General features: G+C 41.4%; 1 protein-coding gene across 5 annotated transcripts in view; it reads right to left on the bottom strand.

Annotated features, from left to right (window-relative positions):
- The window catches only part of Nedd4 (neural precursor cell expressed, developmentally down-regulated 4, E3 ubiquitin protein ligase), a 122,505-nt gene that overhangs the window by 25,018 nt on the left and 71,147 nt on the right, over nt 1-26,340 (bottom strand). For 4 of the 5 annotated variants that reach the window (XM_023724018.1, XM_023724019.1, XM_023724020.1 and 1 more), the window contains 3 exons: nt 8,944-8,994; nt 7,022-7,083; nt 4,465-4,567 (listed from right to left, as the gene is read on the bottom strand). In XM_023724018.1, the coding sequence (XP_023579786.1) occupies nt 4,465-4,567; nt 7,022-7,083; nt 8,944-8,994 (216 nt within the window). Of the gene's footprint in view, nt 1-4,464; nt 4,568-7,021; nt 7,084-8,943; nt 8,995-12,189; nt 12,194-26,340 lie in introns of those variants that run through there. The other variant, XM_023724021.1, reaches the window with a different exon arrangement.

Genomic DNA, 26,340 nt, shown 5'->3' with positions numbered 1-26,340 from the left:
TTACAGGCACGTGCCACTGCGCCGGGTCTCAATCTGCCATCTCAGCGTGCCCCGTGGGCGGGGCCGGCACAGCAGCTCAGGATTGAACCCTTGTTGCTACGCTCTGCCTAAACCCAGCGCTTTAGTCCATAGAGCTATCGGGCCGGCTCCAATAATCCTTTCATTCCTTCTTTTCTTTGTGGGGGGTGGAGATCGGGGATTGAACTCAGGCTCTTGTGCTTGCCAGGGAAGAGCTTATTCTACTGAGCCATCTTCTCTGCCCCTCCCATAATCCTTTTAAATAAGCAAAGGATACAAAGTGGGACAGCAATGAGAACCCAAAAGCTCAATGAGGTGGGGGGGGTGTCGTCCTCTAAGCTAAACCAGCCGTGCACAGGACGGGCCGATGCGAGATGGCACCGTCTTACCCACGGAAAGACACTGCTGCTGGTGGAGACAGTCCCACACGAGCCAGGAGAAGCCAGTAAAGCTCAGGCAGACCACAAGATGAGAGACTCATCGGACGGCTGCCACACGCATCTGCAGCGGTGGAAGCCCCTGGTCCTCATCCGCCTTTGCTTTTCCTCCTCCGGGCAAGGGCACATAGGTCACAAAGCAGCCAAAGACAGAAACGACCAAGAGACAGGTACCCTGGGGGTTTGGCTTCTCTGAGTCTAGCAAGAAACAAAACACATATCAAGCCTTAGCTGGGGTAAAGTAAGGAATGAAAGGGTAATAACTAATGTCCCGATTTCATATGAAACATCTTACAATAGAGAAGCTCTCAGGTAAAGTATTTTATTAAATACTTGTACAGTTAGGCAAATGTTGGAAATCAAAAATTATTACAGAAAAATTTAAGATGCCCCTACAAGACCTACATGAATGAAAATGCAATATTATCATGGCTAGATCGATCCAATCTCAAAAGGCCAATTCTAAACAAGTTGGCCTATAAATTTGCCAAGATTATGATAAATTACATGATGGATATTTTTAAATGGAAGCACAAGCCAATTACCAAATTCAAACAGAAATGCAAACTAGGAGTAATAAAGAGTTTTACTCTAAAACAAACAAACAAACAAACAAAAAAACAAGAGTAATGAGTAGAGAAACCCAGCTGAAAAAAAATCATTAAATGCAATTGTTAAAACTGAATGTGGTGGCACACACTTGCAATCTCAGCACTTTGGGAGGCTGAGGCAGGAGGACCACAGGTTCAAGTTCAGCCTTGGCAACTAGTGACTCAGTGAAACCTGATCTCAAAATAAAAAACAGGGCTGGCAACCTCAGCCAAAGGTCCTGGGTCATTTCCCAGCATCACAAAAACAAAACAAAAAATCATAAGAATGAGCTGAGTGGCTATGGTGCACGCGAGGACAGATGGTTCCAAAGAATGGATTGGAAAGCCCAGAGAGACAAATACACAGGAATTCAGCAGATGCTAAGCTTCAAATCTGTGGGAAGGAGATGAATTGCTTAGAAAATGGGTACCTATTAATTTGTTTTTAACTGGACCCCTATCTCACATGTTACACCAGGGAAGTTACAGATGAAGAAATAATTATACTCTTTGGCAGGGCCTTGCTATGTTGCTTACGACACTTCACTCAGATAAAGTAATGTTTCTTTTATTTAATTTTTTGCTGCACTAGAGATTGAGTCCAGGACCTTTGCATTGAGCTCCAGCTCTAGCCCTTTATTCTTTATTTGTTCCTTCTGCGTTTGCCTCCCAGAGTCTGGGATTTGGGGCATGTACCACCACACCAGGCTAGACCAAGACATACTTAGGGTTAGAGAATAAACCCCAAAAGTATTAGAACAAACATTGTCAAACTTAAAACATATATTCCAAGACTGGGAAGCTGCTGGATATGACCTCGAAGCTAAAGGGCATCTAAATGAATACCTGTAAGTTTGACTACAAAACGTAGCCCAGGTAATTCAGTCACTTACTGAGACCTTGTCTCAAAAGGCAAAACCAAAGGAATGAGAAGGTAACTCGGTGAGAAGACCTTAGGTCAATCCCTACAAAAGCAAAGCAAAACAAAAAACAAACAAAAGCTAAGATTCCTCCTTAAAGATTTGCTTTCTGCTATGTAAGTATATTTAAGAAGAAAAAATTCTAAATTTGATTAAGTCCTTTTTAAAAAGCCTGTTTACAATTTGAGGAGGTACAGTTGCACACTCAAATACCATTCAGAAAGTGGGTTTTCGTTGTTTGGGTAGAATTCCTATTGAAATGCATCATCTGCTATTCTTCATAAAACAAGTTTGCAAGAATCAGTGAACCTTTCTCACAAGTGAAAGCAGCTAAGGAGCTGAAAGGTGGCTTCAGAGACACCACTGTCCACACCTCAGGGCACACAAAAGGACCCTAAGTTGCCTAGGGTACAAGATCGAATGTTACATAACTACCTGTCACAGCCACAGTTTACTAAAGAACACAAACTGCCTATGAGTGAATCTCTTTTTAAAAGTAAAACTGTTTTCTTCAAACAGTAGAATTTTATGTCTGTGCTTACAAACTAAACGCAGGGGAGACTTCTTTGGTCGTCAGCTACCCAGAACATAACTAGGCATGAGCTCATGGGTGTGAATTCCTTGGGCCTTTAATAAATAAACTCCATTCACATCTCCTGAAATTATAAGTTGCATCTGGGGATTCAAACACTGAAGCAGCAACACCGAGGAAAGGGCTCTGCCCACCGGCCTGGGTGTGCCTGGGACCCAGGACCTGCGGCACATGTGTGAGGGCAAAGCCTGGAGCAGGTTACTAAGCAATGAAATGCTGCTCTTTCTTTTTTGCTGTTCATTTTTTAAAGTTATTAAAATATTTATTTTCTTTACTGCAGACATTTTTCATTTCCAATAATTTTATCATGCAAGATAACCTGTACACCAAGCTTCTATCCAATAAATACCTTAAAACTTTAAAAATAATATTATATGAAAAAAAATTGGGGAAAAAAGATAATAAAGTCTGGTGCAGTAGTGTGTGCCTGTCATCCAGTGCTCTGGAAGGCTAAGTCCAGCTTGGGTGATGGATCAAGTCCTTGTCTCAAAAAAATCAAGTAAGTGAAGCCAGACTTGAGAGTAGACATGATCTTTGCTTGTAGTAAAGGCTTTACACATAAGCTATGATTTCAAGAGACAAACTTTGCCCTTTCAATTATACATCACCCCACAAAGTAATATTTCACTAATGCATCAAAAAATCTCCAGAAAGCCCTGCTGCAAATGCAGCCCCCACTATCAGGCCTCCCCTTGGTGCCACTGCCATACCGTGGCAGCCAGCCCTGAGAGAACTTTTAGCTCCTGTTCCTGTGGAGACCACAGCAGATGCCCAGTCAGAGGCCAGGCTGTGGGGCAGGGTACAGAAAGGGGCCTTGAGGAGCAGGAGCTGCCCCCTTTCAGATCACGAAACTTCCCATGGGAGGGAGCCCAAGCATGCCCAGCCTGGAACCCTGCAGAGGCCTCCCTCATGGTACTATCCTCTCTCCTCTGCCTGACAAGGTACAAATGCCTCTACACCGGATGCTCCCCATAACTTGCTGAGGCCTTTCCTCTGTCTTGTCACCTGAAAAGTGTCAAGTAAACATAACTTTTACTAGCTCACACAGATGTCCCCTCTCTTTCCCTCCTCTGCTCTGAGGCTTCCCATGACAGGAAAAATAACAGAAATTATGAGTCATAAAAGTGCTTGTGTTGGGCTGGCCAAATAGCTCAGCAGATTAAAGTGCCTGCAAGCAGGTGCAGGGGCCTGGGGTTCAATCCCTGGCCTGCTGTGCCGGCCCTGCCCCCAGGGCATGCTGAGATGGCAATTGAGACTGGGCGTGGTGGTGTGGGCCTGTAATCCCAGCACTTGGGAGGCTGTAAACAGGAGAATCACTACAACTCTGCTCTAGTAGTGAGACCTTGAACACCCTGTAGACCCTTCCTTAAAATACAAAAATAAATAAATAAATACAATTTTTTAAAAAGTGCTTATGTAGAGACTCCTCAAAATGCCCACATATTTAACTTACAAATCTAACTTGTATTCTTGCTTTGAGAGAACACAGATAGTTTTACAAAACTCTGAAACACTAGAAATGCATAATGATTTATTATTATTATTATTATTATTATTATTATCATTGGTACCAAGAATCAAACTTGGGACCTTGCACTTGCCAGGCAGGAGTGTGCTGCTGAGCTATATCTCTGGCCCTTAAGGATCTAATTATGACACATGCTTTCATTTTTAAACGTTGCTTTTTCTACGTCTTAAGCTTCAGAAAGCGTGAAGGGTGGCCACCACTGTAGAGAAGCCTGAAGAGGAAAAGAAGCTGCTAGTGGAAGCTTGGGGGGTGATTGTCTGAGTAAGTATTTCTCAGTAGACACATTAATTTCATTGAACGAAGTTATTTTTCTTTGGAATAGAGTAAAACAAAATTAGGTATTTTCTTTTTAGTTTAACCAAAATTTATAAAATCTCACCTCTAGTTCCTCAGCCTGTTCCGCGTTATCATCTTCTGAGCCACTGGTTTTAGGCAAATAAGTCATTTTTAATCTCAGATAACCTTTTACTCTTGATTTGTGACTGTAGAAAAGAAAATAATTATTCACAAAATGTTAACCCCAGGCAGGAAGTATTATTCAGCGTTTACTGAACACCTAACTACTAGGGATTTTCCAGAGGAGGCTGAAGGAAAGGTTCTGGTGTAGAAGGCACTCAGGGAGAGCAGTAGATGGAAGAGGAAAAGGAAACACGTGTAGGGAGTAGCTGCTCTAAATAGGAGCCGAGCTGGGCATAGTGGCACACACTTGGAATCCCGGCGCTTGGGAGGCCGAGGCAGGAGGAACTCCACAAATTCTAGGCCAGCCTAGGCTACTCAGGTGAATTCAAAGCCAGTCTGAATTAAATTGTGGGTCTCAAAAAATCAAACCAAATCAAACAAAGCCAAAAAAAAGATGAGAAAGTTCAAGCAAAGGAATGGGAGGAGCTGGTGTGTGGGCCTGGAAGGCTGGGGAGGATTCTGATTTGTGGCGTGGAGGGAGAGGAAGAGCTGGGAACCCGGAAGACAGGGAGCTGTGTCGGTTCAGGGGTGGCCAGAGCTGAATGTGGCCTGGCTGCAGCCCCATCCAGCAGCTGGTGAGGGGGACCGTCCAAGTGATGAGGGTGTGCAGAGCCCAGACTTCAGCCTCATCTTACACATGTTGGGGGCCACACAGACCAGGGACAGGGGGTGCACCCTCAGAGATGTGCGCAGGAGCCTGGTGTTAGAGGGTGCAGGGTGACAGGGAGGACCCCATGGTCTGTGCATCGCCCCACTGTCTTCACACTGTGTTACTTTTCCATAATGGGTCACCCGAGTTTAAAGGCTGCTGCCTACTAGGGTCATGTTTTTAATCTTTTTTAAAACCCTGACATTCATAAGCTTCTAAGATTTAGTTCTATCTCTTTTATTGCTTCTATTTTATTCTGGCATTCTAAGGTTTATTTTAGAAACAGTTCCTAGCTTTCTAAACAGTTTCTATTTGGTGATTTTCATAAATGACCGTTATGTACCCAACTACCCTTTGCTCTTCTGGATAGCAGTGTTTTAATCTTACCTTCACCCGGCCATTTAGTTGTTCTCTGTATAGTTCTTATGAACTTGGCAAATTTAGTGTTCCCTGTCCCAAGTGGCCAGGAAGACCCTCAGCCCTATTTCCAGAGCCACTGCTGCGGCTTCCTCAGGTGAGGGTGGCACAAGCTGACCTGCTGCTGTGGCTCAGAGAACACTCTGCAGAAAACATCTCCACTGTGCTTCCTGTGCTCCCAAGAGGGTATGAGAGCAGTGTGCCCCAACCACCTGAGCAAAGCGCAGAAAGCGCTTGAGACCAACTTCGATGCAGGCACAGAAGAGGCCAAGTGTTATTTGTAAAAGAAAGATGGTAGAAAGCACCTCATAAATTGAAAATCAGGCTCCTAGCGCACTCCAACACCAGGATGAACACTGCCTTATCTGTGTCGGTACACAGATGTCACAATCAGTTTAGGATTACCTTTCCTTTTTTTTTTCTTCCCAGAACTGGGCATTGAACTTAGGCCCCTTGCACTTGCGAGGGAAGCGCTTATTTCACTGAGCCATCTCCCTGGCCCTCAGTTTAGAATTAATGAAGCCAACAGATTTATCCCTTATACTCCTACTGAACTAAATATGTGATGCCTCTCACACAAAGCAAACATTAATAAAGTCACAGCACTGTCTTTCATTTGTTTTTATATTTGTACTGCAAAAAATTTAAAGAAATCATTTAAAATGAAAAGTTTTGCTACATTCCATTTTTCAAAGGCATTTTTAGTTTAAAAAACAAGACAAAATATTGTTTTCACCGATGTCCTTTCTCTGCTGACTCTGAACTCTCTGATAGTAAATCAACATACATTTTATTTAGATTTAACCTATGTGGTATAGAAGGTTAAATGGAGTTTTAAAATTTTGACAAAATCAAGTAATTCAGTTTAGGAAAGTGGAATGATAAGCTTGCTATTTGAGTTTTAAATTCTAGCCTCCACTTGTATAATTTTTCCTAAATACTTTTAACAATTAAAAGATTCAAAATGTAGTTAGATTTTCCTGAAATTGGCTTTGTGCATGCCAAGGTGGATCTTTGTTTTAAATGATGTTTGTGAAATTTTAATGTGGTATGTGACAAAATTGTATACAGCTTAATTGAAAAGCACAGGGGCCGGGGAGATGGCTCCCTGGCAAGCAAAAGGGCCTAAGTTCAACCTCCGGTTCTGCCAAAAAAAAAAAAAAAAAAGAAAAGCACAAATCACAGCAAGTGCCAGTGTCTGCTCTGACACCGGAGCAACCTTTCCCAATGTTCAAAATGTGCAAATGGTACTTTTAAATCAAAATCAAAATAAAATACATTAAAAATAAAGCTTATAAATTATAGTATTTCAGAAGTAGCTTATTCACAGGGGTTTAAACTTCCAAACGGGCTATGGTAAGGATTGGTGGGAGATACGCATACTGAAGGTGCTGTGACCTTAGTTACTGACCTTCTCGGGTGAAGAACAAAATCCTTAAATGTATATGGTCTCTCCAGTCTTGGGTTCTCTGTCTAGAATAAAATAAGGGGTTTTCAAGAGACAGCTTGAACTGTGTACAAAACTGTGCACTTCTTAAGCACATTCACAAGCCACAATCTCAGCGGAACTGTAGTTAGAAGACAGTCAGTTTAGTTATCAAATACGTGGCTACACTGGTCACTCCGCAGTGTGAACTGAGCTGAGTGGGCAGCACTGCGGCTGCCAGCAGGCTGGAGGGATGGAGAGACTGCTTGGGGGCAGTGGGTGGCACAGGGACGGAGGAGGGCATGGTCCACAGGCAGGGGAGACGGAGGCAGCGCGGATGAGGGGCACGGTGGGGGCCGCTTTGGGCAGGAGGGCCTGGCTGAGTGGGCTGCACGAGGCCCGTGGTCTCTGTACCCAGGGACCACTGAGGAAGGGAGTCTTCTCTGCAAGTGCAGGTGCCTTCAGCCTGCTTCTACTGTCCTTCACTCCTGTGCTGGTCACCACGCGCCCCTGCCCTGAGGTCTTTCCAGCCTCTCTCACCTCCACTGGCTCCACCTGCGCAGTTCTTCCCCATTTTCCCATTGTCTCCTCTCTGGCCCAGGCTTATGAAAACTGCCAGCTCTCCTCCCTTCCCCTATTCCTTCTTTCTTTCCTCCTCTCTCCTTTCCCTTTTCATTTTTTTTTTGCAGTACTGGATTTCTGTTGAAATTTGACTATGTCCAAAAATAAATTCTTATGTATTTGTTATTGTTATCATCAAGTCTGTTGCTCAGATTACCAGATATAGGTAAGCAACATTGATCAATTAAACATTAACTCTTCCTTTCAATAAACCTTAAATTTTTTCCTTGTCCTTTTAACTTTTTATTTTTATTTTTAATTTATTTAAAGGGAGTATAAGGTACAGGATCTCAGGATAAATCCTGAGGGGATTTCACTGACCTTATCAGACCCAAAAGCTACAACTCTTGTTGCATAGGTCCTTCTTTACCTTGGTCTTAACCATCCAGCAGAAAAGTATAAAAATGAAATATAAGAAATAAAGCCATGCTGTTATGTTGAGCTGTACGGGACTCAGGTCAACTTTTTCTGACATTGCCAGTCAAGCAGAAGACCCAATACTATCATGGACTACTGGACTCTTTTAGAATATTGCTGAGTTTGCACACCTATAATATTTAAATGATGGAACTTAACAAAAAAAGGGGTTACAGATGAATGTCCATTTTGTATCTGTGTATTCAAAGTGATTAGGATAGATATATGGTTACATTCTCTTAATAAATAGAATGATTTGTTCTAATGGTGTTTGTAGATAGGATATCATGTCCGCATCTTGTACAGCAATTAACCACTAGGAGGAATGTATGCAATGTGTTAATTACTGAAACTGTCCTACCAATTTGGTTTGAAACTGTCTCATTGCTATTTGCTTCTCAATAAAATTATGGGGAAAAAAAAAGAGAGTATGATAATAGATTTGTTGTTTTCTGTTTCTCCTCTTTAAAATAAAAAAAAAATTTTTGCATTTCAAAATAAATTGGGTTTTATTCTTCCTTTTTCTACTTAAGACACCACCTTCTCTTCAAAGCTCAGTGTGTACTATTTACTCTCTGCTTTGTCTATTGAACACCTGGCCTACTCTCCTAAACCCGAGCGCTGTCCTCCAGCCTCCATCCTGCACCACTCTGCTCTCACAGGACCAGCATGCTCTGTGGCTCACTGCACCTTACAGGCTGCAGGCAAGGAGCTGCTACAGACATTGATGTGGAAAAAGGAAATGGATTTTCAGAAAATATGCTGAAAAAAAGTAGTACAAACTTTACAAATCTTGACATTAATCATACATGTAAGCATTTATTAAATTTTAAAAAAACAAGAAAAAAATGATGGACAACTATACTAACCGGTAACGGATAAAGAGGAACATCCACTTGACCTAGGAAATCATCTCTTGTCTATGGAAAAGAAAAAATAAGATTAGCACTATGCTCGACTCCTTTAAAGATTTTGATGACACACCACTATCATTCACAGAAATGTAGGCTTTTTGTTGAATGCTACGCACTGTCAGTGGAAGACAGAAAATGAAAAGTAGGGTTGTACAATTCTGGCAACGGCAGAGCAGCACGTTTTCAATGAACCCTTGTGCAAATAGTAGGAACTCAGACAAAATGTAAAAGAGGACATCATCAGAGCCAAAAGAGTGACCAAAACCAAGCAGAAACTGGAGGAAGGCAGCCACTAGCATGGCCCCTGTTCCATAGTCCACACGGACCGAGCCGAGACATGTTAAGAATCACAGTGCTGCTGGTTCCAGGAATCAGAAGAACAAAGTGGGGCTGATGGCGTGCCTGGAACGTGAGAGAGAAAGTCCCAGAAAGGAAGACACCGCCCCAAATTTCCCTCCAAACCCAACAAAAACCCCTGGTTTACCCTTGAACCACACAGGAGAGGCAAGAGCTGCAAGGCTGAGAGGACTGGGTACAGCTCCTGGCGCACACCCAGGAGAGGCCACACCCTAGGAGGGACCACGTCCCTGGGAAGGCCCAGGTCACCTAGCGGAGCCAGCACTGGCTGTCCGGCCCAGTTCACTGGCTAGAACACAACTCAATGCTCCTCAAGGAAAAGATGACAAAACCCACTGTCTTCATTATGAATGAGACACTGTCAAGCACACAATAAACAGAAAGCAAGCCCACAAAAAACCAGAAGAGTATAACCAGAATCAAGAGAAAAATTAATTAATGGAAATCAACCATAGGGTTATCTAGATCTTGGAATAAGTAGACAGGAAAACTACAACAGCTACTATAAGAGTGTTCGATGGCACAAAAAGAAAATAGTTTTAATGAATGAATAAGTGGGACATCTCCGTGATGAAACAAAAGCCATAGAAATGAATTAAATCTCTGTTTTAGAATGGAAAGAATAACACATGAAATAAGTCAGTGGATAAGTATAACATGTGATTGAAGATATCTGGGGAAAAATCATAGGAACTCACAGATAGGTTAATTGAATTTATCCGAAACAGAAAATAAAGAGGATTTGTGGGAAATTTGCAAATAGCCACACGTACGTTTAACTGGGCCCCCAGGAAGGGGGTGGACATGCAGAAATCAGACAGAAATATGTAGGGGGAGGAGGAGGGTGAAATGGAAAAACTGAAAACTGGCTCCTCAACAAGCTCAATGAGCTGAAGCAGCATAAACATAAAGAAAACACAAGCAAGCACAGTGCCGGTGAGGGCTGGAGGTGAGGCAGATTCTCGGGAACAAGGTGTTCCACACGGGGAGCAAGTCACGCAGAGGCTGGCAACTCATCAAGTACACGGGCAGCAGGAGACAGCAAAGCGGCTGGTGCCCAAAGAGACAAAGCACCTCTCGTCTGTACCCAGCAAGAGATGCCCTCAACATGGAAAGGAGTTTGAGGCCGGCGGGGAAGTGCAGCTGAAACTCCAACTGGCAGACTGACGCTGCAAGATCCAGTCAGGAAGTCAGACCACCGGAGGAGTAACAACATCAAAATGGTGAATATGTAAGTGTTTAAAAACAAAACATGCCAGGCATGGTGACACATGTCTGTAATCCTAGTATTTGGGAGGCTGAGTCAGGAGGATCAAAGTAAATTCAAAACCTGGATTACAAAAGTGAGTTCAAGGCCAGCCTGCACTAAACAGGGAGACTTTGTCTCAAAAAAACAAAACAAAATACACCCATTTTCAACCTCTCAAAGGACACAGTGTTATTTACAGAAATAACACACCCGCACACAGTAGTTTAGAATGCACTTTGTTGTAATTAATACAAACACCATAAAAGATATAGGTGGTACAAGTGATATTTTGGTAAGACATTTTACACGAAGTGGTCTGATTTAGATGAAGTAACCATTAATTAATCATGGAGCTAAAAAACCAAGAGAAAAACTAAAAATGGAATATTACAAACATTTGCTCAACCCAAAATGAAGCAGGGGGCTGGCCAAATAGCTCAGAGGCTTAAAGTGCCTGCAAGCAGGCACAGGGGCCAGCGGTTTGATCCCCAGGCCTGCTGTGCCGACCCTGCCCCTGGGGCACACTGAGATGGCAATTGATCCCAAGTGCTGGGATTACAGGCCCCGCCCGCTACCAGCCCAGTCTCAATTGCTGTCTCAGTGGGCCCTCAGGGCGGGGCCAGCATGGCATGTCCTGGGATTAAACCCCCGCCCCCTGTGCCTGCTTGAAGGCGCTTTAATCCACTGAGCTATTTGGCCAGCCTTCAAGCAGGCACAGGGGGCGGATATGAAACTGGGAACTGGGCTAGAAAAGTCTGGGATATCTAGTTGCTATAAATATAGCACAATTAGAGGTGCTTTTTCCATTTACAAAGGAAAAGTGACAGTTTCAAGTTCATTCCTGTGAAGGCAAGTCAGTCTGTGATGTGCATAACGTTTCCCGAGCCAACCAACTGCTCCAAATCCTAAAGATGAAGCATTTCCTCTCAGGAGCTATTTCTTATATTTAAGTTGCATACAGCTCACTTGAGAAAGCAACTTTGCATTTGATAAAATATAAAAATTAAGAATTACACAAATATAAGAATATAAATGTAAGAAGTCACTTAAGAATGCTTGAAAATGTGAGGAAGAATTTAGAATGCCAGCTGACTTTAAACAGAACCATCTATATTGGATATGGGTTGGTCAGTAAATAACATTTTCTCTAAATTTTTAATGACATGAATTTGTTTCCAAAAAAAAAAAACCTTATCCCATGGATTTGTTTCCTAAAATACTGAATAGAATAAGAGGAAAAAGCACTAACTTATCTTTTGTAAAAAGTTCAATTAGAGCAATAAATACTTTAATTTTAGGAAGTCAGATTATTAACAATTTTGATAACAATAGCTGAATGTTCTGCTTCAGAAGCCAATGTAAAAAAAAAATTTAAAAAAGTTTAGTGTTATACCTTAAAGGAATACACTGCTCTCAAAAGTCTCTATGAAATCTGAGTTATGAGTAATTTCTCAGGGTAAATTTACTTACAGCAGTATTAAAGGAAAAATGACCTCACACCCAGAACTCAACAATATACCCTGTATTCACTTTAATACCAAACTTTTGTGTCTTTCCAATCATGCTTTTTTAATCAATAAAAATAAATTTTATACTTGAACATTAATTGGGTTTTTTGTTTTGTTTTTTAGTTTTCAGAGTTAGGTGAAAACACCCTTCTAATCAAAAATAGTATTAAAATAATTTTAAAGTATAAATAATATACACAAGGTATGCAATCTAAGAAGCACAAGGGTGGGTCCCTTGCCTCTACCAATACCCTCCGTCCTTCTGGGCGGCTATAGCTGCCAAACCGGATCTGGGAGATCTTCAGAGTTTGTGTAGTTGTCGTGTTGTGCACCAGGCTTTTTCCCCTCGACTGTGATATCCTGTCCCACATCAGCACCCGCAGTGATGCTTTGCCCCCCTGGTGGGCATGCAGCAAGCTGCTGCAGAGACCACACCTCAGCAGGCGCTTTAGTGGGTTTCTAGTCTTCTGCATCCTGGATGGCAGGTCAGATAGTAAGCTGGCACTTGTCCCCTCGTGTATACACAAGATGATTTTACTTTGTGTCACCTGGTAGTGGACTTCCTGAAAGAAACAGATGGCTGAGTAGATATTGCAAAAGGAAACCCTTTTCCAAGACAGCCAAAAGCTTATGCGATCTTTATTTTTCAAAGATAAACTGGGAAAGTAGCTCAGTGGCGAAATACTTGCCTCGCACATGCAACGCCCTGGGTTGGATTCCCAGCACTATAAAAGAAAAAGAAAAACTCAAGTGTAAGGCACCCTTCCTCCCTTCCTTCCTTCCTTCCTTCCTTCCTTCCTTCCTTCCTTCCTTCCTTCCTTCCTTCCTTTCTGCAGCACTGGGGACTGAACTCAGGACCCTGTGCTCCTGTGCTTGCCAGGCAAGTGCTTACTCTACTGAGCTATCTCCCCAGGCCTTCAAAATACTTTTCAAAGGTAAGATCAAGATCAGGGCTAGAGATGTGACTCTGTGCTGGAACTCTTGCCTGGTATGCATAAGGCCGTGGGCTTGATTCCCAGTACCACAGAGGGAAACAAAGAAAAGGAAGGAGCGAGAATTGAAATGGAAGATCAAGAGGTTTGCACTTACGTTAACAATTACTGTCTTCACAGGCTGCACTCACATATGCCATGTGCAAATGTTAAGATTTCTTTGTACAGATTACCTAATTCTAAAAGAAATCTGGGAAAGGTAGTAAAAAAGAAATTGAATAAATGGATAGACATAAATATGATTAAGCCATAGTTTTTTGTTTTTTAATTTTTATTTGTGTGTGTGTGTTTGTGTGTGTGTGACCAGCTCAGCCCACCAGGGGGCAGGGCTGGCTGGCATGTGGTGCTGGGGGATTGAACCGCGGTGCCTGTGCTAAGCTTGTTCTAAGTAGGTGCTTTAGACCACTGAGCCATCTCACCAGCCCCGAGCCATTGTTAATCATATTAAATTAACCAAGGGCTGGGGATATAGCTCAGTGGCATGAGCACCTGCCTGGCAAGTGCAAGGTCATGAGTTTGATCCCTGGTACCGAAAAAAAAAAAAAAAAAAAAAAAAAAAAAAAAAAAAAAAAATTAAACCAAGATATACTTCAGGGATCATAAAAAACTAGAGTATAGTTAAAAACTTGGAAGCTAGGGCCAGGGAGATGGCTCAGTGGAATAAGCGCTTCCCTGGCAAGCACAAAGACCTGAGTTCAATCCCCGGTTCCGGACAAAAAAAAAAAAAAAAAAAAAAAAACTTGGAAGCTAAGACACAAAGTGAAATTACTTAAGAATCTCTTTGTTTAAGGTAGAATTTAACTAGTGATTCTCCTACCTCAGTCTCCAGAGTAGCTGGTAAGACAGGCATGCATCTCCATGGACCCTTATTTTATTTTTTTTAAGATTTTCTAACAATTTATTTATTACAGGAGTTCAGCCTCACAGTGATTCACCTGTCTCAGCTTCCCCAGCGCTGGGATTACAGGCATGTACCACCACGCCCAATTCCTGGGCTGGCACAGCACGTAGTACCAGGGACTGAACTCCAGTCCTTTTGCTTACCAGGCAGGCACTTAGACCACTTTCCCAGCTCAACCCTCACTTATTTATTTATGGGGCATTTTATTTTTTTTTCCGGAACTGGGGATTGAACTCAGAACCTTGCACTTGCCAGGGAAGCACTTATTCCACTGAGCGATCTCGCCGGCCCCGGGCATTTTATTTTTTTTTTATTTTATTGAGAAACAAATATGAATGAGACAGTTTCAAAGATGAATAATAGGACAGTTTTGATAATCAACACATTGTACACTGTTATCTTCTTATTGGTTATCTATAGTACAAGAAGCAGACAGGATATCCTGTCTAAACACTATTAGTGCACCTCTTTCCTCTCAGTGAATTAAGCGAAAGTAGCTGCATATCTATCTTAACTATTTTGCATATATAAATACAAAATGATCTTTCCTTTGTATCTCTTTTTTTGTTTAGTCCTGTCAGAGGTGAATATTCTATTGGCATCTAAATACTAAGGTGTTTTAATTCAGCTAAACAATCCAACACTGTCTAGCAGGCTATAATATTAGTGGGTCATCCTCAGAAGTTACTGACTTGAGCCTTTTACAGCTCATCGTATTAATATGGCTTTACTTTATATACCTCGTTTTTATACTTTTCTGCTGGATGATTAAGACCAAGATAAAGCAAGACCTATATAGCAAGAAATGTAACTTTTGTATCTGATAAGGTCAGTCAAGTACCCTCAGGATTTATCCTGTAGCCCTGTACCACACTTTGTAGATCCTTTATCAGTGTCAGCCATGAGGATGAGTCATGGCCATTGCTTGACCAGTTTGCTTTCTGTGAAAGCCTGAGAGAATGCTTTTTCTCTCCATGTGATTCTCTCCAGGCACACTATACATCATCGATCACATTCCTCTGTGGCTCAATGATCTTCTCGATGGAAGATCATTGAGATGGAAAATTTGGAGCACAACTGAGTTATATGATGTTACAGGTTCTCCTATGTCCCGAGTCTTCACTGACCTTGAAAGGCTAGGGCCAAAATGTTGGCTGACCTTGCAGCCCTTCCTTTTTTCCAATTTTGTACTGCTAACTTACATTGCTAACCCTCCAAAAGAGAAGCTTGTTATTAACCTGCAATATATGCAGTTCAGTTTACCCTGTCTGTCTAAATATCAAACATCTTTGGCATATTATGGAACAGGTATCACTTCTTTAAAGAGCTTTCTACTTCATCTTCGGGCGAGGGTGGAAACCAGGGAAGTGGCATCTCCCATCAGTTGGTTAGAGTCATCTTCCACTGGATTTCATCTTTTTTTGGAGCACCCTATAATCATGACAGACTTATGAAAAGAGAGGACTCACCTAGACAGACTCATCTTTGTGCATTTTAAAGTTTCTTTTGTAATTTGTTGTGAAGATTTAAAAGTACAAATTGTTTTAAGTATGCTACAGAAAATAAGGAATTGGAAGCAGACAAGGAGCCACAGGAGTCAGAAGTTGTGCTAAATATGAATAGGATCTTTTATTTTCAAAGAGAAAATTTAGCATGTCCAGATACTTTAGAAGGAATCCGTATTTTACATACCTAAGTGACCATGAAAGATGAGAAGAATAATTTTCATTTATGTTACTCCACTCTCCTAAGGGGAAGTGGCTCATCCCACTGTTCAAATCCCAGCACACATAAAGTTGTACAGCAACTTGGAAACAGAGCTAGGAAGTGATAGAAGGGACAAGGCTCTTTCTTTTGGAGAGTAAAACACTCACTATGGATTGAAAAATCAGGGATTTCAATTCCTTAGTACCAATCAATTATGGTTTTGGGGTTTTTTTCCTCTCCTTTAGGAGGGCCTGCCAACTACTGGAGAAAGTAAAAGTCAACTTTTTTCTTTTTTTTTTTTTTTCTGACAGAATTTCACTATGTAGCCCAGACTGGCCTGAGACCTGCAGCGATCTTCTGGCTTCAGCCTCCTGAGTTATGGGGTCAGAGGTGTACGCCACCACACCTGGCCAGAGAGGTCAACTTTTGAGGAACGGAAGCTGACATGACCTGTGCATCCTCTCTAGAGTTTAAGTGAGTAACTGAACTGGCAGGTGGCAGCCACTGTTGAAGACAGAGTGAGATCAGCACTAAGAAACCAAGGTGCTATGCAGATAAAGTCTCACACATTCAATTGTAAATAAAATAGAATGCAAGAAGGTGGATTTCAAATTCATAAAAGGAAGTGCGGCTGCTGAAGAGAGCAGGCTAGAGTCTCCTGCCCCCAGCCTAGCCTGGGCTTCCACTTCTGTCACTCATTACTCCAAACTTCTTGCATCAGAACTACCTGGAAGGCTGTGTGTGTGTATGTGTATGTGTTTGTTAGAGAGACAGAGACAGAGATAGACAGAGGCAGAGTGACAGAGAAAGACTAAGGTCTTCACACTGGGCTCCATCCCTAGCTCTATTTTCAAATTCTGAGACAGGATTTGGTAAATTGTAAAGACTGAGCTCAAACTTGTGATACTCCTGCCTCAGCCTCCCAGGGTGCTGGGATTATGGATGTGTACCACCACATTTGGGTTATTGAAGGCCTGTAAAAGACAGATCACTGGGTCTCACACCCAGCATTTCTGACTCAGAATTTCCTGGCTAGAACCAAGAATCCGCATCTTAGGTGATGCTAATGCTGTGCTTCTACTAATCACCTTGTGGACCTCATCCCTATTCAACTCATGAAGAAAACCAGAAGTAAACAGTGATTGATAATAGCTGATAAGCAGCTCATCTAAATGCTCCCATTTCACTGTACCTACTTCCTAACAGAGTTGGTAGTTGTAAGATGACAGGCGGCCTGCATGTATAAAGTTATAAATGTGTAAGATGACAGAGAATGAAAATCAAGACAGTTAAAGATAACACAGAGCAGAACTCTCTGAAATAAGCAAGAAGTCAAGTAGCTGGTTGTATTTCTTCCTAGTTTACATTGTAGAAAGAAAAATATACAGTTATACTCAAGTTATGGCAATCTTTTAAAGAGAAAAACATGCTAAGCTGAAGCGTTGTTACACACAAACATCACTTCCCAAGTGCACTATGAGTAATAAAATATCTGTTGGATTTCAAGAACTCAAAGGCTGTCATGTAATTGGAATATCATTGGCTAAACCAAGTAAAATGTATTTCCTGTAAGACTTTAAGAACTTTGATTTACTAGTATACATTGTAATACTACAAGAAATATAGTATATGGAACTACACAGACTCATTTGTCAATGGGATAATTGTCGCATGAAGTATATTGTAAAGATCAGTGAGGAACACTCTTTATTTAAAAATACTGGTAAAATATGGGTCCATGTAGTAATCCCAGCACCTTGGGAGGCTGAGGCAGGAGGATCCCAAGTTCACATCTAGCGTGGGTACCTTAGTGACTGGTAAGATACTGTCTAAAAATAAAACAAAAAAGAACTAAGGATGTACCTCACGGTTGACACTCATGCACGTACAGTGAAAGGCATCTGAAACTGTCAAGGAAAAGCACAAGATCCTATAGATACAGTACAAGGGGGACTAAGAAATAATATTTTTGTCATATCTCAATGTGCTTTGCCTCTGTAGATATTTAATACCTAGAGATAAATTAGTTTTAAGAAAAACTGAAATAGCATAACTTAATGGAGTCCCATAAAATCACAACCCTGGTCTCCTCAAGGTATTAATTCCTATTAAAAAATGTCTCCACGAAAGGCAAAGTCCACAGATCTAGTCAAGTTAGCATCAGATAGAACTATCCTACTCACAGTTTCCCTGCTATATAAGAGCATTTAAACAGTGTTTAATTAACAAGTTAAAAGCAATTACACTTTCCCATATGGTGCCAGGCTTGGCGACACACTGCACTTAGCAGAAGCCATCATTTAGCCCATCATTAGTGTTGGGGTCATTGTGCCTGATTCTAGGAATAATGTCTACCATACCATTTAAGTAAAATACCACAGTGGAATTTATACATTACCGAACTTCTTGCTCAATAGCTCTTCTACGCCATGAGTGCAGCTAGTGTTAGTGAACGACAGAACGCTGCCCATCATCCAGGCCTTGGCAACTTCTCAGTCTGCACACGTTTCTGAGCTGACCCTTCTCAAACTGTTTGGAACCACAAGTAAGCAGCCTTCAAGCTGCAATCGTTCCCACGCTCTGGTCCCTTCCTTAATAATTTCAAGCCATTTAAAGTATGTTGTCTTCACTGTCATAGCAAAAGTTGAGTTGCCATTTTCTATTCTTTTGTGTTTTATAACAAAAGACATGTAAAGAGCAAATTCTGTTGGTAGTATTTTCTCTAATCATAAACAAACAGCAACAAGCACAAATGATGCCTAGTAACCAATGAAAACATTCAAAGACTTACTTTTAGTACAGAAAACACAACATGGGAATCATGAATAAAACTGTATGTATGGGCTAAGATCTAGCTGAGAGATGAACAGAGTAATTAGCAAATAAGAACTCACCCAAGGGGCTGGGGAGATAGCTCAGTTGAATAAGTGCTTGCCTGGAAAGCTCAAGGACTTGAGTTCAATCCCTGGCTCCACAAAAAAAAAAAAAAAAAAAAAGAAGAAAGAAAGAAAAGAAAAGAAAGAACTCACCAAGTAGTTCCTCTCCTAGTCGCCCTTACCCCAATAAGCTGTGCTACAAGCAGAGTACAATGTAAGGCAGAAGACCAAAAGCGTCTCTCTTGCAATTTTTACTTTTTGAAGTAAATAACCTTTTCTCAGTCTAAAAAAAATTCCATAAGTTAGAAGTTGATTATTATCATTTAATTACTGGATTAAATGTAAATTCGGCTGATCCATAGTTTTCTTGATTTTTCCTAGGGCTGAAAACATATAATTTTTATTGCATACTCCATCAAAGGAAATGGAGAAAAATGTATGGGTTACTGCTATTTAAAAAGATAAGAACTCAATGGATCCCTTTAAAAACAGCATTTTTCTTGCTTCAACAGCAAGGCAGGTACCAGCAGGGGCAGTGGGGAGAATAAGCCTCGGATGCGGCCCCCTCCCTCAGCCCCAGCCTTGCCCTGGGCAGCTGCAGGCACTTTGCCACAGTGGCGCACTGTTGTGTGGGCGAGCAGGGACGCCTCCCAGCTCAGAACCTGGCCCAGTGGCCAGCCCAAGTGGGACAGGAGGTGCACTCCCGATTCTACCCTGGGTGATTTGGTGACTTACTGAGACCCTGACTCAAAACAAGAGCGGGCTGAGAGAGCCTACCAGCTCAGGATGAAAACCTGGATTCAACCGCAGGGCTGCCCACGCCAGCACTCCCAGGGAACCCAGTTCAACAGGACTTCTTGGGACCATGAAAATGTCTTCCATCTGTGCTGTGCAACAAGACAGCCATGAGCATTCAAAATGTGAAGGAGGTTCTGGATGTTAAACTGCACTTAATTTAAACCCCAACAACCACATGTGGCTGCTGGAGGGTGGTGTTCCAGGTGATTTTCTTTAGTGAAACACTACTTTCTAGTTTAGTTCTCATTCCTTCCGGGATCCAGGTATAGCCCAAGGCTGTAATCACAATCACCACTGGTTTTTTAAAGAATGAAGCTCTCCTTATACCTAAGGAAAGGCTAAGACCATCCTTAAAAGGATGTTTCCGGGTAAAGACTTTGGCCTAGGTAAGGAAGGGACCCCAGAGGACACAGCAGGACCCAAGAGTGAGGCTGGGAGGCAGCACATCTGCCACCCAGGTAGCTGCATGGCTCCTGGGAAAGAGATTTGCTCAAGAGTCTGTAGGAGCAGCCTCAGGACCCCTGAAACACTGGGAACACTTTCCAGTTGTGGGAAATCTCTTCTGTGCAGGACAGAGTTAAATCTGCATTATCACTGCTGTTTTGTCTGCACTCTGGCCTTAGGAAAACTAGGTTAAACTTGGTAAATAAACAGATTGGACCGACTGCTTCCAAAACATAGTATCAGTGCAACAGTTCAGTGGTTTTACAAGGCTCTGATAAGATTTACAAAGGACAGAATAGGGTACTATCAAAATTAACTCTAGAAAGAGAAAGAAAAAATCCCACAGCCCAAGTACATAATTGCTTTCAGTAAAGGGAAGGACCTCGATGAGAAGGCTTAAACACCGCACCAGATGGGCAAACTGAGCCTCACGTGATTACGGTGAAACAGACCCAACAGCGCTTTTGTGTTTACCCACAAAGCGTAACCATTTAATGTAAAATATTAATAGCTGAATTACTTTGCTTTTTCTTTGGTACCAGGGATTGAACTCAGGACACTGCGCTTGCCAGGCAGCAAGTGCTACTTTGCTTTTACACTGTTAATAGCTGCCAACTAAATATTTTAGTATAAGGATAAATGGGTACTCTAGATCATGTTTGCTTTTGTAAATGTAATGTTAAAATCATGAAAAAAATAATAGCTGGAGGATGATTTGATTACAAAAGATCAAGAATAAAATAAAAATCAAGTTATACCTGTGGCTTTTATAAAATTGATATTAATGTTAATGTCTTCTAATATAAGTTCATTTAAATGAGAACAATATTATTAGGGAAAACTGGACTCTACTAAGAGAACCAGAATTCAGTTCATAAGCTGCAGGGAAGGAATCTGACCACTTCCTGGCTAGAAGTCAAGTCTACCAACACCATGATGAGTAAGATACAGCATTACCTACAGGTGTTTCCAGTGGGTAATAACTAAGAAGTTATCTTCTCTAGAACTGCCAGTTCCTGAATATTTGTATGGGACTGGTGATATACAGAGAGGACTTTCTGATTGCTAGTTTACTATAGAATTCTTTTTTTTTTTTTTTTTCCCTGGTATTGGCACTTGAACCCAAAGGTGAAAGAAGGTCCTACTAAGTTGCCCAGACTGGCCTCAAATTTATGATTTTCCTGCCTCAGTCTTCTAAGCAGTTGACATCGTAGGAGTGAGTACAATTCCTGGTTTATATACTTCTTAAATAATTATTCATTTCTATCATCCTTTTGTGCAGCTATTCTTGACATAGTTTTGCCCCTGAGAATATATACACAATCAAAATTTGTAAGTATAAATAAAAAATTTGGTACCAGGACTTGAACTTGGGAACTTGCCCTTGCCAGGCAGACACTGTGCCACTAAACTATATGCCCAGCCCTGTGATTTAATTTTTAATAGGGCTTTATGAAACCTGTATTCCTTCAGAAGTATACCTTGATCTTTGCTTCGGTGCTCATGAAGGGCCTTCCCAAGTCTGTAGGCTGTCTGACTGCACTACTTTTAAATTGTCTGTTCTATGTACTTATTATCAATATGGTTTCTTAACTGCATGATTCTGCTTATGCTTATATAAATCAATTATTATTATGCTACATATCATAGCACTTCCCAGTTCCCCATGTGCCCTCAGGCAATCTGTAATGGTTGATACATTGTGTCAACTTAAGAACTGAGAAAATTAGCTCAACTAAGTGACTAAGTGACTCACCAGGGTCCTCACTTTGTAAACACCCTGAGCTTGTGGAAGAGGAGGGCACAGAGGTGGTGTAGGCAGATTGCCTGCATGCAACACAAGAGAAGAAAAGAGGCTTGCTTGTCTCCCTTTTATCCTTGTTGCTTCTGCTGTCTTCTGCCTCCTTGAACTGCTGCTCCTGGGCCATGCCACCCTGCCTTAGAGCCAGCTGATTATAGATTGAAACCTTCATAAACTGTGAGCTAAAAAAACTTTCTTTCCTTAATTTTGGGTGTATTTTGTCTCAGCAACAAGAGAAAAGTAACCAAGACAGAATTTGATACCAGGGGTGGGGCTGCTGCTGTGACTATACCTGACCACATGGTTCAAGAGCTTTTGGGAATGGCTTGTGGGAAGAAGCTGTACAAGTCTGGAGATGCCAGCTGAAAAAGTAGCTTAAGAATACCTTAGACTGTTGTACAGGGGAGATTCTGATCAGAGTTCAGAAAACCAGAAGGTTGATATAAACTCTGCTAGTAAAGACCAGGCTTAGGAGGTTTCTGCTGGGAAGGACTGCATTAGGTGTTGGACTCTAGATGATGTGTGTCACAGCTTGACAAAAAGTTTGTCTGCATTTTGCTTGTGTTGAGAGACTTTGCCTGAGATTAGGATTAAGGGTGGTGAACTAATTAATCTGCCAGAAGAATTTCAAGGTAATTAAATGTTAGCATTGAATCTGTGGTATGGCTATTGTTGGGGACTTTTACAGATCTATGTTGAGAATCAAGAGCAAGATGTAGTGAGTTGGGCCAGAAAGAAGGGTCTAGTAAAGCTATGGACTGCAAAGATAGAGCTGAGGAGATCACAATTGTTCAGAAGGAACAAGAATATAGAAATGATGGCCTGAGGGAACCACAAGTAGCAAAAAGTCTCTAGCCTTTGCAGCCTCAAAACAGCAAAGTTAAAGACTTTGCTTTGAGGAAAAAGCTGCAGAAAGAGCACCATGTTCCAGACTAGCGGTAGCCACACTATATTCCAGAATGGCAGCAGCATAAAACAAAATTAGATTCAGAATGTCCAGCAATCCAGGCACTTGACCCCCAACAGCCAAGAAAGAGGAAAGCCTGGCTACTGCTCTGACTTGCTGTAGACCTTAGCATCATCCACATGGTGCTGGTTCTAGGTGCATGCAGAATGCAAGAGTTGTGGGTTTAAGAAGGCTTCCACCTAGATTTCAGAAGGCTTGGGAGGCCAGGCAATGTGCCCTTGTGAGGGTGGTATGTGAAAAAGGTGCAGTGGAGACCCAGAAATTTGGAAAATCCAGGAATGTGGGTCATCTAACAAAACCTTCAAGGAGGGAATAAAGCCAGCCCCTGAGAGAAACTATGGGAGCTACAAACACCAGAAGTGCCACAGGGATCACTCAAGCCCTTTGCAGCTCACAACCTGTCAGACTACTTCAGATGCTGGACATAAAATTACAGGGTCTGTTTGCCTGCTGGATTCTGGATTGCTTTGGTCCCATTCCTTTGTAGTCCGTTCATAACTTTAGGCATGAAATGGTTTATCTTGTGCCACTGAGTGTTAGAAGTGTTTAGCTTTGTTTTCATTTGTACAGGGGCTTGTAGCTAAGAGTTTTTCTTACATCTCAGAGGAGACTTGGGACTCGGACTTTTCAGCAATGCTAAAACTGTTACAACTTTGGAAATCTTAGAGATGGACTAAAATCTTGAGAGTCCATAAAAGGGATGTGCATGAGTCTTTGGGGTGTCAGGGACAGGATGTTGTGGCTCTAATGTAACATAATGTCAATAGACTTAATGCTGTTTCTTAAGGATTGGTAACCCTGTGTTATAATGTTCAAGTTGTGAAATGATATGCATAAGCACATCTTTGTTTAGAAACTGGCTTAAAGAAATGTGTTCAGTCGCCAAGATGACAAGGGATGGAGGTAATGGTGGATACACTATGTTAGAAGTTTAATTCAGCAGGGGCCAGAGTCTTCACTTTGTAAACATCCTGAGCTCCTGAAAAAGGAGGGCATGAAAGAGGCTCACTTAGCCCCATTTTACTCTTGTTGCTTTTGTTGTCTTCTGCCCCCTTGAACTGTTGCCTCATACCATGCCACCCTGCCTTGGAGCCAGCTGAACATGAACTGAACCCTCCACAAACTGTGGGCTAAATAAACCTTTTCCTCCTTAATTTTGGGTGTTGGGTATTTTGTCTCAGCAATGAGAGAAAAATAACTAAGACATACTCTCAAGACAAAATAAGGCAGATCAAAACAGCTACTTTTTATTTATTAAATCTGCCAAATGTCTACTCAAAACAACTCTGCAAACGTTCATTGATTTCATGTTTATGAACATGAAATTAAGATTTAGAGATGCTATAAAAGCAACTAATAGTTTCTTCACTTCAGGCTTCATTCTCAAGTTCATTCTGCCTTCTCAGGAATGAGGAAAAGCAGGTGTATCTGGTATCTGGGCCTGAAATGCAGCGTGGTGCTCAGGGTTCAGATAAGCAAAGTGTGTGCAGGTGGTGCTTTCCAAGAACGGACTCACATCAAAAGCTGATTAAAGAAACAAAATTTATAGCAAATAGGTGACAGGGTCCGTAAGGTCAAAGAAGACCTAGACTCAAGTCACAAGCTATCTACTCTCCTTGAGCTGGTTGAATACTAATGCAAAGGCCCAGATAACAAATTATTAATTTTGTCAAGTGTAATAATTGCATAATGGTTTTATATTTTTAAAAGGACTCTATCCATCACAGATGCATTCCAGAGCTTATAAAATAAATGTGTCTTGGATTTTTAAAACTCCAGTAAAAGAGGGAAGATGGAAGAAATGATTGACAAAGTACAGATAAACAGAGTGAAGTACATATGAAGCTTTACTATTCTTTTTACTTTTCTGTGTGTTTGAAATTTTCCACAATAAACCCCCCTGAAAATATTTGAAAAAAAATAGGTAATTTATACTGATGTAGGTTCTTTGTAGGTAGTGAAAAAGAACATGCAGATGAAATGAACATATAGTAGGTAGAAGGCAGAAATACAGTAGGTGTTATCTGACCAGTAAGAGTAATCAGTAAAAAATAATAATAATAATGTCAAAAAATAATTTTAAGTCTCAAGTCATAGTCAGGAGAAAAGTATTTGAAAAGGAAATAGGATCTCTAGTAACATGCTAGGTAACAATCCACCTAGCTTTCATTCAGCAATGGCTATTAAAATGGATTCAAGGGCTGGTGAGATGGCTCAGTGGTCTAAAGCACCTACTTGGAACAAGCTTGGCAAAGCACAGGGACCACAGTTCAATCCCCCAGCACCACATGCCAGCCAGCCCCGCCCCCTGGTGGGCTGAGCTGACCACATACACACACACAAATAAATAAATAAATTTTTAAAAAATAAATAAATAAAATGGATTCGACTGGACCCTAAATTTTTCAGAGTGTGAGTTACTCATTAGATTTGGTCATCCTAAATGGAATTTATTTTTCCCTTTCTGATGCTATTTTTACCAAATAATGTTTCCTAAGTAGCTTTATTTTTTGCTTAGATACATACAGTGCTCAATTCTGGTCCAGATATGACATGTACTAGATTGATAATCTTAAGTCATTTCAACTCGGCAAGCCTTACTCCTTATTGAAAATATGGAGATAATAACTATTTCAAAGTTTTTCTTTTAGTGTGGCATATAAAATATGTTACTCACCTTAATCCTTTAAAGATTCAGGGTTAAGAGTTTAAAAAGAATACAGGTAGCTTTCCTTTAAGCTAGAATCATAGTTGAAGTATGATGTGGTAATGATTATAAGCACCTTATGTTAAGCTTCAGCGGGAGGCCGCCATGTTACCTTCTTCTGCCTCACTCTATCTTCTTAAACAGATTTTAGAAGGCTGGTTCTCTTCTCTGAATAACAAGCATTCATATCTACACATACATGTATTGCCAAGAATGCAAAAGGCTGAAAAATATGTCAGAGAAACCACATTATCATTACTGTTACAACCACCACCAAGATCACGCTATGTTTCTCAGACTGATCTTGAACATCTAGACTCAAGTGATCTTCCTGTCTCATCTTCCCAAGCAGTTGGGACTACAGAAGCCTGGCTACACATTTTTATTATTATTATTTATTTGTTTATTTTTTGTATTTTAGGGAAGGGTCTACAGAGTGTTTAGGGTCTCACTACGAGATGGGGCTTGTAGTGATCCACCTGTTTACCGCCTCCCAAGAGCTGGGACTACAGGTGTGCACCACCACGCCCAGTCTCAAATGCATCTCAGCATGCCCGGAGGGTGGGGTTGGCACGGCAGGCCCCAGGATCAAACCCCTGGCCCCTGCTTGCAGGCACTTTAATCCGCTGAGCTATTTGGCCAGCCCTCCCATTTTTAAGTAACATTTAATTTACTATTTCTAGGAATATATAGACTTCTACATTATTTACAAGGTATTTACAAGACAACAGGTATAAGAAACAAGTATTTCATTTACTGCAAATTATCTTAAATACCTTAAGAATTCATTAAGTAAATACCACTTCCAAGATACAATTTACCCTGAATTCAGTTGCAGAACCCATGAGAAGATGCCATCTTCTTTCTTGTTTGTCACTGTTTATGGCTGTGAAACATAACGAGACCACTCATGGGACGTGGCCTCAGAGGATGACGTTAGTGGTTGGAAGTCCCCACACAGAGGCCACTATCTGCAAAGCCCCCCACTGTCAGGACTCACGTGGCCGTGCTCTGCTCACTCCCAACATGCACATCAGGACGCAGG

The sequence above is a fragment of the Octodon degus genome, unplaced genomic scaffold (assembly GCF_000260255.1).
Source record: "Octodon degus isolate 3935 unplaced genomic scaffold, OctDeg1.0 scaffold00105, whole genome shotgun sequence".
Classification (NCBI taxonomy): domain Eukaryota; kingdom Metazoa; phylum Chordata; class Mammalia; order Rodentia; family Octodontidae; genus Octodon; species Octodon degus.
This window is presented reverse-complemented; position numbering and strand designations above follow the sequence as displayed.